The sequence below is a fragment of the Haemaphysalis longicornis genome, unplaced genomic scaffold, assembly GCF_048455015.1.
Source record: "Haemaphysalis longicornis isolate Haplotype H1 unplaced genomic scaffold, Haemaphysalis longicornis Haplotype H1 scaffold_3, whole genome shotgun sequence".
Classification (NCBI taxonomy): domain Eukaryota; kingdom Metazoa; phylum Arthropoda; class Arachnida; order Ixodida; family Ixodidae; genus Haemaphysalis; species Haemaphysalis longicornis.
Window position 1 is genome coordinate 87,223,081 of NW_027526335.1, and position 15,776 is coordinate 87,238,856.

Below are 15,776 nucleotides of genomic sequence, written 5' to 3' on the forward strand. Positions count from 1 at the left end.
TTTAATCGATGTATGCACGTGATATGTACCTTCAGACAAATGATCGGAGGATGTGTTACTGCTGTTCATTAAAAAAAAAACATCAGATACCAATGTGTGATTTTATTTTTAAGTCGCTTTGCATCCTCTGCTTATGTACACTAAACAAAGCCGATTGGAGCTCCTAGCTGCTCTTAACAAGCAGGCCAGACCCGGTGGTTCAACTGAAAAAAATGGCACTTATTCTAAGTAGTCGTGCAGTTCAAAACACGAACTGTTCCGAGACCTGCAATATTTTGTGGGTGCTGTAAAAACTCGGCAGCAATCTGCTTTTTTTTTTTTTTGGTATATGTACAACAAACTTGTAGTAGACACGGCCTTGCCATCAACTTGATCACATAGCTTATTCAAACAATGTCTCTGCTGATTTGTCCAAGCAAGCGCAATCTTTTGAGCAAAACATAAAAACATGTGCCACAAAGTAGCACTGATGTGTTCTTTGCACGTAACGCTGCATTGTGCCAGTCTAGGTAATTTCAGCGAAGCAGCCAATTGCCATCACCAAGTGCAGTTCAACGCAATGTCTGTGCAACGTTTTCGTTTTCACGGCTCGAAATTATTGATGCAATAACTTAGTCCAGTTTGTACACCTCCGGCTTTGCAAGCAACGAAAGCAGTGCTCCTTAAATTGTCCTTGAGAAGGCTAAAATTGTTCTAAACAGTGACCAGCAGCCAATCATACAGCGCACCAGAAAAAACATCTCCTAGACACCCACTGTTTTTGCTACTCCAGAGGGCTTGGTAAAAAATGAACAAAAATGAATACACTTAGCAACTGCACTACGGTAAAAAAAAAACAAAAAAAAAAAGTCAAGCAATATGGGTTGTGCAAAGATATTGGCTTCTCCATTGGAAACCCCACCCATGAAGCCAAAGCTACAAAAGTATGTTTTCCTGGCTCAAGCACAACCTAGTTTTAAGTAAATATAAAGCCACACCCACTGCTAACCCTAATCCATATACCAGTGCACCTTTCTGAACTAAATTTGCAAGTAGTAATCGGTGCCTCAAGCTTTAACTGCAACTTCGTCCCCTTGTACCCACTTTCTCAAGAATTTTACTCGAAAAAGGCTACACTTTTAAGTTATAGATGCATGTTAAGTTTCTTGCTATAAGCACTACGGGGCGGGGGTTGTGGTACAGCTTCGTAATCGTGAGAAAACAAGTTCAAAGCGAGTGTCAAAACAACTGTTTAAATGTAAGAAACTGCGCAAAAGACCAGATCACGACGGTGGAAGATGCTTTCGAGGACAAACAATTCCGCAGAGCAACATCATTCCAGACATGTGCACCTTGTACACTTTAGACAAACAAGCGATTGAACATAGTGCAAATGTTTTCACTGAAGTCTATGTTTCCTACAAAAGCTTTCCTCTTGACGAGGCCAGTGAAAATTGCTGCAAACCGATGCAGCTGTCGTCCCCTGCGAGCATGGTTGTGCATGTGCTTACTAAGTAAGAAAACAACAACAAAACTAGTCCTAAGTGATCGTCAAGATGAAGCTGCTGATGTTGCTACGTTGGTGTTATTATGTTGGCGCGGCTCGAAAGCGCCAAGTTGAGGTGACCGAAAAAGAAGAGATTGGAGCCCTCGCAAGCAGTTCAGCACACTGTCCACAGCCGTGGGTGCTGGTGATGGGGAAGGTGGGTGGGCGGTGAGGTCTGGCTGACAGCTGCACTGTGTCCCCTGGTGATTCCCTAAGACCGCTGCTCCGTTAGAGGTTGGGCAGTATGTCTGGGTGGACGTACTTGACCAAATCATCTTGGCTGCCTATAAACACCACCTTCTTTGCTGTGACCTCGTTGAGCCTGCGAGCGAGGAGAGAGAAGGGGGAGAAGTGAACTCACTTCTTGTGCTTGCATAAAGAACCGAACGGGCACACCACTTGGCCTATTCCTCCAAGTGGCTTGCTTAGCGAAGTTTACGTTTAGGTGTGATGCCATGGTTTCTATGTTGCCACAGTTTCTGAGGACGGCACTGTTCACACTTCACGGGCTAGCCTACAGATATGTGAACTTATCAATATAGACTACAGTCATGTCTCATTATTACGGACATTCCCCCCCCCCCCAAAATCAAACAAAATGCAAGACACCCACAATAACGTACCACAGTCAAGAAATATTCTCTGCACCTCCCGTTCAAGGTAAGCAATGGCTCCCTCCATGCTACATTTAGTTGTAAATATACCTTTTATACCTTCGAATGAACCAGAGTAGTGTCCAGCTTTGCCTTATACACTTAGCAAATGTAACTGACATGTAAGCTACATGCCTTTTGGAGGGAGCACAGCACCTCCTTTCATGTCCTCAAGTCTAGTTTCGTGAAAAATGATCTAGTACACTGAATTCAAGGTGCAAGGTTGGGTTAGCAGATTGCCCTAGAGGGGACCATGAAGACTGCGTGCAACTTCGCTTTATTCAAAAGATTTTGTCGTTCATTCTGCAATATTGCAAGGCCAGAAACTTTGGAGAAATTCATAGCGTCACTTTGTTACAAGAGCAACACAGGGACAGAGTCACATCGTAATAGGCCAGCGGGTAATGTCGCATTGAGAACGCGCATCGCTTTGCGAATTAGTTTGTTGCCGCCACCATCAAAATCTGTAGGTGCTTGCACGCTCACAGGACTTAAAAGGAAACTAAACATGCATTTCTACGCCAACACCGCGTCATTTCAAAATGACAGTCTCGGAAAATCCGGCTACATGACAAGTGTGCACTCACCATCCACGAATGACGGCCCAGCAACCGGAGAAGATGGTGGGGGAGTTGAGGACGAGGCAGATGCCCAGCCGCTCGGGGTAGTGCTTGCTTAGGAGCCAGATGAGGTTCTTGATGAGCGGATAGTCCATGCTGTTGAGCCCAAAGTCCTTCAGGTCGAAGATTATACACAGGTTGTCCACCACCTCCTCAAAACACTTCTTGCACGCCTCCTCCTGCACCATCGCCCGACGGGAGGAAAGAGCCAATGTGGCAGCGGCTGCTATTTCAGCGGACACGGTAATTTTGGTACACCGCAATTTCGGTTAAATTTAAACACTGCCCTTACATCCCACAGCTCATGACATTGCACAGCAACAGGTGTAAGCGCTCTTTCTAACTCTATCATGCTTTTTCACGCAAATGTGCATCCTATAACCTGCATCGCGTAAATAGAGACTGACAGAATGACAGATGCAAACAGTTGGTGGGCGAAATAAAAACCGAGGGGAGTGGTTAATAACAGCTTTTGAACTGAGCAACAAGAGTTTGTAACCGTAAAATTCTTGATCAAGTTATACATAGAAGTTCGTATGGTAGTTATACATAGAAGTTTGTATGCTTCAATAGATTTAGTATATCCCAGAAATGAAGTGTTCCATAGCTGCAGTCCTGCATTCACGACGGTTATGAAATTTAAGAAAAATGTAGCTGTCCACAGTAATCCTATTCCTTGAGACAACAGAAAATCGATAATTCACAAAACATGTTGCAATGTTTACGCAAGCGAATTCGGGGTCACAGCCATTCGGATTTGTCGTAAATAACTAACCGCTGTTTGGAAGATGGTGCGCGGAATACCGCACCCTTGAACAGACTTTTCTAATTTTCAAATGTGGAGAAATATGTTGCAAAAGATTAGAATTTGTCCTGCACAGTCATACCCTAATTTCTGAAGTTAATCTGACTGCGCTTACGACTCTCGCCTGTGTTACATTAAGTGACCATATTCCTCGGACCCCAAAGTGGGACGGGTGTAAGGAAGGACGTGGCACATAGCTTGAAGGGACACTAAATGTCTCAACGCAATTTTGTTTTAACTGAAAGAGCATTCGTTTCGTAGTTCCCTTGTCCTTTCTTCAACGAGCAACGAGTTATTTGCTGAATAAGTAAATAAGTACTGAAGCACGTCCACTCAGCTCTCGTCAAACGCAGAACCGTGTACTGAAGAGTTTGTTGGTACACTAACTTCAAGAAAACAGTTCAGACATTGGGACTAAGCAGGAAACAATAGTTTCCTGCTTAGTCCTGTCGGGTGCACTTTTTTCTTGAGGTTCCTCAAATGGTTTCTTTTGACTCTTTCATTCGTTCAGCTTTTCATTTGTGACACTGGGCTTGATACCCGCTTTCCATATTCAAGCAGGCTGCGGGACAGCGGGCCCACAGCCGCAAAACCGGGACCTGTCCCGCCTAAATCAGGACGTCTGGTCACTTTAGTGTTACATGAACGAGCTGAGGACTAGATGGGTGTATGCCGTCTTGGGTACTTTTATTAAGGCTCACTTGTACTTGAGCTTACATGCAAATGTGATTGTGATTGAGCATAGGCCCACAGTTGGGGTGTACCTAAAGCGCTAAGTGAGTCTGGCTTGGTCCAGGAATGAAGTGGAATTATGAGCATACGGACATCAGTGTGTGACCGCTAATACAAATACAAATTCTTTCGTGACAACATACTTACTCAAGAGTAGGCGTGCTTGTGATAGTGCCTAGTCACTTGTGAGCGTGTTCACCTATTGCCGAGACAGAATTGCCACAATCTCCTCGTAGTATGGGAAGCATAGTGTAAGGCCATGTGTTGTGTCTACATTCTTTTCTATGCCATTTCACAAACTTCCTTTTTAATAAAAGAAGTTGCACATACATGCAACTCAGAAAAAATGTTGAGCATAGGAGCAACTTTTCTTGACAGCGATAATACAGTAACCAGGGGAATCGGATAGCCTTCATATTGAAAAACACCGCACACACGTATTAAGACATGCGTGGTACAAACAGGAACAAAGCACTGGGTTGTACATGATCTGTGGGTCAGCGCTTTGTATTTTTTCCTGTGCTTCATATTTTTGCACTGTGCTGCCCAACACTACTTTAGCACAACACGATTGTTCTCAAATTACAAGAGCTTATCTTCTGATCTGATTGTGGGGTTTAATGCGCTGGCGCTACACAGGCGATGAGGCGCACCATAATGGAGGGCTCCAGATTAATTTTGACCACCTGAGGATCTTTAACGTGTGCCGAAATCTCTAACACACGGGCGTTTTTCATTTTCGCCTCCATCAGAAAAGCAGCCGCTGCAGCCGATAAGAGCTTATCTTGAATTTCTAAGTGTGTGCAAGATAACCGTCGACCTTGGGCTCTATCACGCGAGGAGCAAAACCATACCAGGATGAAAACGATGAATCTGGTGAGCTCGTCGATCTCCCGGTCTTGTACGTTGTGTTTGCAGGCAGGAATGTAGATGACAGGCCTAAACAGGGGAGATATAAAGGGCAGATATTACTGGCCTGCCACCGTAGCCTTTGCAATAAAAATAAAGTTTCTTTGTATAATTCTATTTGTATATGTACCGCAAATAAACAGGCTATGCTTGGACAAGAATGAAGACATGCATTGCTGAACAGAGCAGACAAATTGGAACAGTGCTAACCACATTGTCTAGCACCTCAACATGCTTCTAAAAGCGTTTTTTTTTTTTTTTTTTTTTTTCAATTCTAAATGTTCCACATTGGTTGTACTACTTACATGGGCTGCTGGGGGTGCATAGAATGAAAGCTCAAATATATGAGCTTGAATAAGTCATATACAGCTGCGGATTTCATCCTCAACATTCATGAACCTCTCAAGAAGTGACAGATGTGATAGATGTGGATGCATAAACGTCTGCACAACTTGCAAGTGAAAGCATTTGGTCTTGCACTGAAAAGTTGCTTGCACGCTAAGTTCTACACATGCATTTTACTCCTGTACGGCTCCACAGCACCGCAGAAAGGCCAAATGCAAGAGTTGGAAAATTCTTATTGTTAACAGCACTGAAGATACCAGGGATTAGGGTTGCTTGCCATTACAAGGTAGCATAGACAAAACAGAAAAGACCGATTGATTGATTGTAGGGTTTTAATGCGCCGACGCAACGCAGGCGATGAGGCGCGCCGTAGTGGAGGGCTCCGGATTAATTTTGACCACCTGGGGATCTTTAACGTGCGCCGAAATCTCGTACACATGGGCGTTTTTGCTTTTCGCCTCCATCAGAAAAGCAGCCGCCGCGGCCGGGAATCGAACCCGCGACCTCGTGCTCAGCAGCGTAACGCCTTAGCCACTGAGCCACCGCGGCGGGTAAAACAGAAGAGACCGGCTTATCTATCTACATTCCTGCTTTGGCCGTACCTGCCGAAATATACAGTGTGCAATGTGCATGCTCACTGTCAGAAACACTTGAATGTAGCGCTACATTTGTGGCAACAAAATCTTAGTGTTGTTGTAGCCCCATTTAACGGCTTCTTACTTACGCTGCCTCCTCCATTTTCTCATGCTTCCTCTACGTCTGAAAGCACGAATCACAAATATTTTCAAAATGTGTGCGCCACTTTTTGCTTATATATAAAAAAAGTGCCTGCTCGACATTTAATTCAAATTTTTAAAATTTGGTCACTACAAAATTGTTTGATTCGACGCAAACTCATATTCCCACAACTCCCATGATCAGGCATTGACTGCGGCCAACCTTTATATGACACAAGTGAAAGAATTGCAGGAGAGAAAAAAAAGTGTAGTAAAAAGCAGAACATGCACATTACACACCTGCCATAGAAGTCGCGGTTGGGAAGAACCATGGCTTTCTTGGCTTCGATGTTCTTTTTGATGTCAGGGTCGCTGGCAGAGATGGCCTTAACTCCATACTCAGTGCGCCACTTGTTGCACTTGAGGATGGCTTGGAAAGCGGCGTCCACAGTTCGAAAGGCTCTCAGGAACCTCTTGATGGAGTAGTCATTGTGGAACTGCACACCATTGCGCATAAAATCAGAGGTCTGCTGCGCGTTTTACTATACAAACAACTCATCTGCTCTGCTGCAAAATGTTCACAGGTCACTGCAATGCACGCAATAATAAGTGCGAACGTTAGATATCAATAAGATCTGACAAAAAAAAAAACAGTGAAACAGTTTCTACAAAAACGAAACTACTACTTGGGGTGCTCTTACCTGCTCCGGGTCCGCATCGAATATCATCTGGAAGGCGACAGAATAGATTTGAATTAGCGATTCACTCCGAAATACCGGAACTGGGAGCGGGAGGGATGTGGCGCTGAGTTAACGCTCATCGGAGAAACTTCCCACGATGTTACACATTGTGGGTTCTTGCGCCCAGCGGTAAGGGAAACGCGACTCTGCTAAGGGTTTCAAACTTACCTGAAGCCTCTTCTTGAGTTCTTCAAAATCCTCCTCGGATACCGGAGCTGCGGTTGAATCGAAGTCTGCCATCGCTGTTGACAAAAGGATATCGTGTGTCAAAGCCTCGGCGTCAAACCGAAAGCAATGCGGGGTGGACCTCGCAGCCCCATCTATAAAACGTACACCGCATATGCGAGATAGAAAGCAGGCAGAAATGAAAGTGGGCGTTTAACGATAACGTGAGCAACAATTTCTCAATTAAATTTGTGAGAAATACAACGATTAGCGCGAAAACGTACCGAAGCAACAAGTTAGTTGGCCCGAGGGAGCAGCTATCTTGATAAACCCACAATGGGTGTATCCCCAGCCCTCAGGCAGTTCAATTTAATTTTACGAAACCATTAACATCGCAGCGAACGTAATGTGGCCTGAAAGAACAATAAGGTGCCACACTTATCAGCTAAAACATCAAACGTATGGCTCGGAAAGGCGTGCAGGCATGGAAAAGCATAAAAACTAGAAGCCAAAGACCTGTGACCAAAGATGCCGATGAGATAGCTGCTGCTTTCCGTCTTATCGCCGACAAAGGCCGCTGGGTGTATTTTGTCCGAAATCAAGTGGTCCAATTGCCAATCATTGTCACGCTGATCAGACGGCCCAGCCAGCCAGCCACCGACCACACGTCCAGCCGTGCTTCTTCGGCCACCGCAGCTCGCCAGATGCCGCTAGCTGTTCTTGCTGATCTTGTATGGCGCGTTTCCTTCCTCCGTATTACGTAATACACAAACGTTTTTTACTTGTATGTGACGTCACACTAATATTGTACTTCTGGTAGATTAGTTCTACGGTTTTTAAAAATAATGTTTAATAGATTATGTATTACGCATAAAGCTAGACAATAATAATGAAGGCAGGTGCTAATATATTGATATATTTACATTTTGCAAACTAACAATATCGTTAGTTGAGTGCAGATGCCGCCACCGTACAAAATGGTGCGGTATTTATCGTCTGCTTTGGCCATGGAGGAAAGAAAAGTTTTTTTCTTTTTCTTCCTCCATGGCTGTGGCGAATAATGAGGTGAAACTTAAAAAATGGTTAGCAAACAGAGTAAGAAAATTTGGACACAGGACACACTGGGGATGTTGGCGTCCCAAGTTTGCCTACAAACTCACAAAATTTCTGAGTGGCGGGACCATGGAGGAAAGAAAAGCTGCTAGGACGCCGTTGCTAACGCGACTTCAAATGGCCGCCGAAAACACGTGACTTCCTCCACACTTTTGCCAATGCGCGGGGATAGCTGGGGGCCTCTCCTAAGCTTTTTTTTCCTCCATGGGCGGGACCTTAGCTGCCTTAAGTCGGGACTCGGGACCAACGGTCGGGACGCATGCTTTCAGTGCTTTCAGCCGCCAGGGAGAGCAGAAAGCACGGCGGAAGTCGGTGCTCCTTGACTTCCGGCCAGAAAGCGGTCGGTGCTATGCGGTGAAGCCAAATGCTGTCGCTCCCTGGCGCTGTTGGTGTTGCTCCGACCCACGCTCCGACCATAGCCGGTTGTGGCTCCGACAAGTGATCTCTTGGCAGCTGACATCGCCTGCCTACTTGTGCCGCCAAAACTCGCAACAACAGCTGGCGTCCTAGTTTTCGCGGTTGAGTGTTTTATGTCCTTATGGCGCTCTCTCTGTCGCTCGAAGTGCTCGAGACGTAGGAAGATCACAAGTGGTTGTTTCGTGTAAGCAAAGGGACGAACGACCATGGGCAGCACTACCATACGTTGAACACCGAAGGTATGTTCTGGTCAACGAAGTCGAACTTTTTCTGCTTGGTGCCGTGTTCGCCGCATGCGCTTGCTCTAGTGTAAAATCTCTGCTCTCGAATGTGGTTGGGTGCTCTTCAGCGAGCAGAAGCACGCGCGGCATATCACAGCTGATCGTTTCGCTGGTCGCTCGGTATTTGCTTTCGTAATCTTGTCCGGTGCGGGTCAAAAATGGAACAGTTGGAGCGAGTGCGTTTTTTTTAGAAGGTAGATCCTGAGACATCATCAGTCTATTGGTTTGATTCGAGGCGGACCAAAGTACTGGATAATTAATTAATTCCTATCGGAAAAACCAGTCCAACTTGTGATAAAAACCAAAACAAAAACTTACACAATCTTGTTACCCGAACAAATGTAAAACAGTGTCCGCTCATACTGAGGTGGTGGCTCTCTTTTTTCATTTTTTTCTCTTTCTTGCGCACACGCGTTTCGGACGCCTTTGTAGAAGAACAATTAAAGTTCAGCCGTCAAAGATGTTATCGAACGAACGTGGCCACAAAGGGCTCATCGAGTTGTACTTGAACGCTACTCAGGCAGCGTTTCAGACAAAACATGCTTGTGTAAGTTGGTGATCAGGTAACCATGGCAAAGAGCTGGCACAAATAAAACTTTGTATAATTTCTGAAAGCGTACGTTAAACGGCGCATCCTGTGGGTTTCTTCGAGGCGCCGTATTGAGTCACGCGAGGCGTCTTGTAAGGAGGATGAGAGAGAGATAGAGTAGCGCGTGACGATTTGTCGGGGGGCGCAAGAACCAGCGCGGCGCGCGACCCGCCCCTGCATTTCTTTATAAAGCGCTGGAGCCAACCAGGAACTTGGCTGCTTCGTTTCAGCAGCTTGATTTTGTGCAACGACAAACCCTTTCCATAACCCATGTCCTCAAAAGCTAACTTTGGTGAACATCATTTCATGGTATTTGTTAAGGGTGATAGTCTCTCTTGGGCTACTTAAACGCAAAAATTCTGGTCTGTCTGTATGTCTGATCCGTGACTCGATTCAGCCAGCCGGCCAAAGTGGAAAGTCACGGCGCAATAGTCTTATATACCCACCTCCAAATATAAACGTCTAAGTCCGGTGTTAATGTTCATACTTGTCAACATTGATGAACAAGAACAAGACATTACGCAAATATAAGGCAGAAAATCAATACATGAGGGATATTTTCAGTGTTCCTTTATTAAAAAATTCACGGATGCTTAATTTTTGTGATAGCAAATTAAATACTACATCAACTGCAGAAAACCGTCGCCTGCTGTCGCCCGCGCTGCCTGGCGGCATTTAAGAAATCAAACGGCAACCGCAACGAAAGTTCCAGTAGATAGGTTCCACATTCCGCGTGGAACGCTCTTGGGCTAGGGCAACGTGGTTCTATAAACGTTGTAGTAGGGTACCCCGATTCACGCATGCCTCCGCTGTACGGCAGCGCTGGCATCGAGTTACCCTACTTGGAGCAGTGGAACGCGGTAAATTTAAATTGCTTGAGCAGACCTCTAGCGTGTTATCTTGGGAGGAACGAGACGGGAGAGGAACAGCATGAGAGGTGAGCGGGAAAGAGAAGGGAGGAATTTACTTGCCAGGGGCGCCAGTCGACTGTTGTCTTTCACCGACATTTGCAACAAAGGAACAGATACGCGGAAATTTTTATTGGAATCAATTTCTTTCTTTCCTTCCTTTCTGTTGTCGTAATGAACTATGTGGGATGAGCATAATAATACACCGAGTCGCCCTGGCACATATTCCAAACATTTGTTTGACTGACCAAAAGGGGCATTTTTTTCTTTACTAGAGCACCAGCCTTTTCGCACTCGTATCTTCAGCAGGAATGGTGTTCGTTTGAGTGGTATAAGCGTTGAGTTAGCATCACGAGATTTCCCCCTACCACCGCAACCGAGTGTCACGCTTGCTTCACAACTCACAGTGGGAGCAGACTGTCCTTTTGCCCAGACGTCCAATCGCTATTGCTCACTGACTAGTTAGGGTCACAGTTAGCAATTATTATTAATAATTACTGAGGATGGAATGCAGCTTCAGAAATGGCTACGGGCAGGTGGAAGCCCAATCTAAAGCAAGGAATACGTCTGGATGCAACCCAAATGAAAGCAAGAAATAGTAGTAATTCATACATAGCCAACAGTGACTTTGGCTAGTCAGTGAGCAGAAGCTATCTGTGCCGGTTGGGTTAAAGTCAAGGCAGACTGCTCCCACTGTGAGTTTAAAAACAGGCGTGGCACATTGTTGCCGGGGTAGGGAGAGACCTGGGGCTGCTTACCTTACTCTTAAATGAATGTGACTACAGCATCCCTGCACAAGATTTGACTGCGAAAGGGTGGGTAGTCTAGGCGAAAAATATCCGTTTTTTTTTTTTTTTTTTGTCGTTGGAACCAATGTTTGGAAAGCATACCAGAGTGACTTGGTGTATTAATGCTTATCACACATTATTCCTCGAGAGACCAGAGTGAAAAGGAGAACCTGATTCTAGCAAAAATTGCCATGAGATGATGCTCAAGCTTTTGAGGAGGACAGGGGTTACGGAATGGATGGTCATTGCACAACATGAGGCCATCGAAACGGAGCTGCCAAGTTCCTGTTTGGCCCCAGCGAATTTTAAAGAGATTGAGGGGCGAGTCGCTTGGCGCGGTGGTTCTTGCCCCGTGACATATCGTCACGCGCCACTCCCTCTCACCCTCCGAACAAGACGTCTCGCGTGACTAAGTGCAGCGCCTCGAAGAAAAGTGGCTGAGGTAGTAGAAGTTGGGCGACGCTTACTAAACATCTTGCCTAGAGCGGAGACATGGTAAGCAAAAGTTGCCTATAAGCAGGTTTTTCGTTAAAGCCTTTAAAATCGAGGCAACCGGTAATTGCAAAAATAGTGCTAGTTTGGGCCTGTTTACATAGTGTCCAGCCTCTACTGAGCCAACCCACATAATTCTGAACCATCGAAATTCCAATAAAAGTTCAGTAGGATGCACTTGCTGTATGAATAATTGGCCTGTAGATTGCAATGACAGCAGCGCATCAAAAATTGTGAAAGCACTACATGGAACAACAGCCTTAAAAGGACCATGGCAATAATATACATCTTTGCTTTCTACCACTTGTACCTCTTGACAGTTTTGTTTAGCAACAAAGAACACTTCCATCACTGAGGGAGGGACAGATTACAAATTATCCGTTATAAACTTTATGACATGCCTGCCGGGAGCTGTTAAAACATACGTCGGGAAGCAGACAAAAAAGCGGGTAGCCAGCATGCTGACAACAGGTCAATAGATGCAGTCTGGCAGCAATGGGGAATCTACTAAAGACCAGTCATGGGCACGTTACCGAAAAAAAGTAACAGTGTTACAGTTACAGTTACCTAACCCAAAAAAGTAACTCTGTTACAGTTACAGTTACGAATTTTCCAAAAGTAACTAGTTACAGTTACCGCAAAAAAGTAACGTCGTTACTTTTCCGTTACTGAAAAGATTTCGCTTATTTAATAGAAACGTACGAAGGCATGAAGGTAGTAAAAATTACACGTAGGGAAGCCTACACGAGGGGAACCTAAAATGATGCACTCTCATGCCCAAACCAACAATCGTTGTGTACGCCTCATTTTTTTTATTACAGAAGTTTTGCATCCATCACAAGGAACTTTATTTTTTTGTTGCTGCACTCTCGCTGTAAGAAATTTATTTGCAAACATCATTGTAGCACAGAAGTAGTTGTTTTTCAAAATTGGAATCAGAGAGGCCGAACTTTTACTATACGCCTCGAGATTCGCGATCGCTGCGCCGCCTGCCGCCGCTTCTCCGCGGCGTTTGCGGGATTAGCGCTGCGTGGCTGATAGGTGGTCATGCAGTGTTTTGGTTCTCTTTCGCTTCTCTTTCGCTTCTCTTTGCCTTTCCGTGCACTAAACAACTTGTTATGGTGACGTCTGTAAGTTAACTGCACGTTTAGGGCACTTAAAAAAAACAGCCGCGTCTTGGTAGAGCGCTCTAAACGCCAACAAGAGCTATCCGGGGAGGCGGTTCTGCGCGCTTCTTGGCCGCTCTTGCGGGCGTCGGCGACGGCAGCAGCATATCACTGCTGTCACCTTTGAACACGTCAGCACAAGTGAATTCTATTTATTGTCACCTCGTTTAGACCTGATATTGGCAATGTAAGAGGTTGGTTCGTTTTACAGCGCAGACAACAAATGCGGCTTTGGTTCGAATATGTACGTCGTAGAAAAATATGTTTCGGGGATGTGATAACCCAATAGCTGACAAAAACTTGTGCCTTTTATGGGTATTTAAGCCACGCGAAAATGTTAAGTACACTCAAAGGCTGCGCATTGTCAGATATGCGCCCACTCATGCCTTATAGTAAGAACCGAGGTATGTGTTAATGAAACCACGGGAAAATGAATGGTCTGCAAGTCAGGAATAAATAGAATAGTCGTACGGGAATAAAAAAAAAAACCGAGTGCAGTTTCTGAAATGCTAAAGACGTTTGTTTGAGCAAGGTAGTATTCACCAGACCAACTAGACGCGAAATGCACTGATATTTCGCTAGAAGGGGGGGGGGGTGAGTGAGGGGGTGAGCAGGAGGACGATCAACTATCGTTGTTTACAAATGCGGAGCGAAATCAACGAATGAACGTTTTAGTAATCACACACACACGCTGCGTGTTCACTTTTCGTTTGTTTTTCGCCTTCACCGAACGGCTGAGCACCCGCGGCAGGCACATTTTTTGAAGAATACAGGGTAGGCAGTTCACAAGCGATACGAGGTGTCGTTGGAAGAGTTGATTGATTGATTGCAGTGTTTAACGCGCCGACGCAATGGAGACGATGAGGCACGCCGTAGTAGAGGGCTCCGGATTAATTTTGACCACCTGGAGATCCTTAGCCTGCGCCGAAATCTCGTACACACGGACTCGTTGGAAGAGTGTGGTATCTGATAAGGGTCTCTGATTTCGGTTTATGCTAGATTCTGTAGTCCTGTGTCATATGACGATGTTTCGAAGAAGAGTTTGGTGACGGACGCGGGTTACTCTATAAGCCCATCTTCGCGCTTCTTGTGGAGGATAAATATAACAGATGAATCTTTGCGAGCGCTCACCTCGGAACAAGACGACCCAGCATTAAATTTATCGTCGTGTGCTGACTCTGGAGTGTAATTTTGCATTAGCCATCGTACTTCTTTGGTACAATGTTTGTGAAATTTATGCCGCATTGGCTTGTTCATGGTACTGATCAATATCTGATATGTGATATTGGCAGGCGTAACTTGCGTGCTGTCAGGTATGAGTGCTTCGGTGGATTTTGTAAGTGCACAAAGTCGATTTACATCATAGTGTGTATGGCCGCAACATGACCATCGGAGGTAACACTGCTTACGGAGACACTGCCACTAAATTTCAGGGCAGCGGAATTGCAATCAGCTGCATGCAAATGCTGGCTTTGGGACGCCGGCCTGTGACACACGCCGGCGCTCATATAGATCTCACTAAGATCGCGTCATAAACGTTTATACTCTCGTGAACACAGCACGCTTGCAAACAGAGTGCCTGCTCCACGTTATTCGGTATTTCGAACGCGGACAAACGGTAAATCGCTGACTTGAACAAGCCCCATAAGCAACGGCGACATGGGGGAGCAGCCCGGGGACTCCCGCGCCTGCTTTCAAAACGGGCCGCTAGGGGGATTTCAGTGGCACCCCTACAGGCCGCGCTCGAGGCGTATACCGAGCTGGATGACAACACAGCCGAAACAATCTTTCAATGTCAATTTATTTTCGCCTGCAATGCCGTCGCTTGTCCACCCCGCGTAGTGAGAGAGTATGGGAAAAGGGGGTGAAGGCGGCGGATCGACGGAAGGCCCTTGGAGGAATGGGGAAACGGACGTGGGAGTACATCGATTGTCGAGGTGTTTTTGAAAGATACTCAAAAAATGCGCTTCGTTAACTTTTTATTTCGTCCTTGTGGTCGGAGACAGAGACCAATTTGAGCCATTGCCGAAGCGACGTTTGTCTGTGGGCCCTCGGAGTTGTTCCCCCGCCCCAACCCCCAGCCACCCCCATCCCACGAATGAGACAAGATATTTCCAAAGGGTATAGAAACTGAAATGAACGCTTTACTGTTTTTTTGTCGAGGTTTTTGTTTCGTTATTAAAATAATAGGTGTCAGTGAAATTAAGCGTGACCAAACAAACTTCGTATTTAGTAGTTCGCTATATCCGATAATTTGCTAAATCAGTGTTCGCTATAACGAGGTTTGACAGTAGCAGATGTCATACACCACATCTGCAGACTAACCTTTGCCAGCGTTGCACATCACAATACTCTTATCTTTTTTGCTAGGGGCATTAACCTCCATATGCATATACGAGGCAACTGAAACAACTTTTTAGGGGCCATAAAGATTGTTTTGACATCGAGACTGTTTGTAGTCTTTGTCAGCTTGTGCGTTAATCTGTGTACATAAGGCACCAGTGCAGCTTTTTGTTTTCTTTCTCACTCGTAATCAGTTTTTGCATAGGCGGAGGCTTTACTTTTATATTTGTGTGCATGGCTTATACGACTGGTGACGATGCTTGCAACAGAGGTCTTGCTTCCATAAATCTTGCCTCCAAGTGCCGGCCGGCTCTCTGAAGCTGCCCATTAACAGGTGCAAGTGAGTCCTAATCGGTGCACTTCGCTTTATTTGATGACTTTCTGCAAGGGCAAATTAGAGAAAATGGCAGGGCTTGCTCCGTTGGGGTGTTTCGAGGGTCCGAACCCCATTGACTTTGTGAAGGCTCTC

The 15,776-nt window shown here is 45.5% G+C and overlaps 1 protein-coding gene across 2 annotated transcripts; it reads right to left on the reverse strand.

The window, feature by feature from the left end:
* Window positions 1–53: 53 nt before the first annotated feature.
* On the reverse strand, window positions 54–7,927 carry LOC144174781 (uncharacterized). 2 transcript variants are annotated; one of them, XM_077703659.1, is made up of 7 exons: window positions 7,727–7,927; window positions 7,214–7,287; window positions 7,007–7,033; window positions 6,606–6,802; window positions 5,190–5,274; window positions 2,766–2,977; window positions 54–1,847 (listed from the first exon to the last, which is right to left on the reverse strand). In XM_077703659.1, exons 2-7 carry the CDS (start codon window positions 7,283–7,285, stop codon window positions 1,754–1,756), a joined length of 687 nt encoding a protein of 228 aa, XP_077559785.1. In that variant the 5' UTR covers window positions 7,286–7,287; window positions 7,727–7,927; the 3' UTR covers window positions 54–1,753. The 2 variants fall into 2 exon arrangements, with proteins under 2 accessions (XP_077559785.1, XP_077559786.1); XM_077703660.1 differs by lacking the exon at window positions 7,727–7,927 and adding an exon at window positions 7,495–7,691.
* Window positions 7,928–15,776: the final 7,849 nt, after the last annotated feature.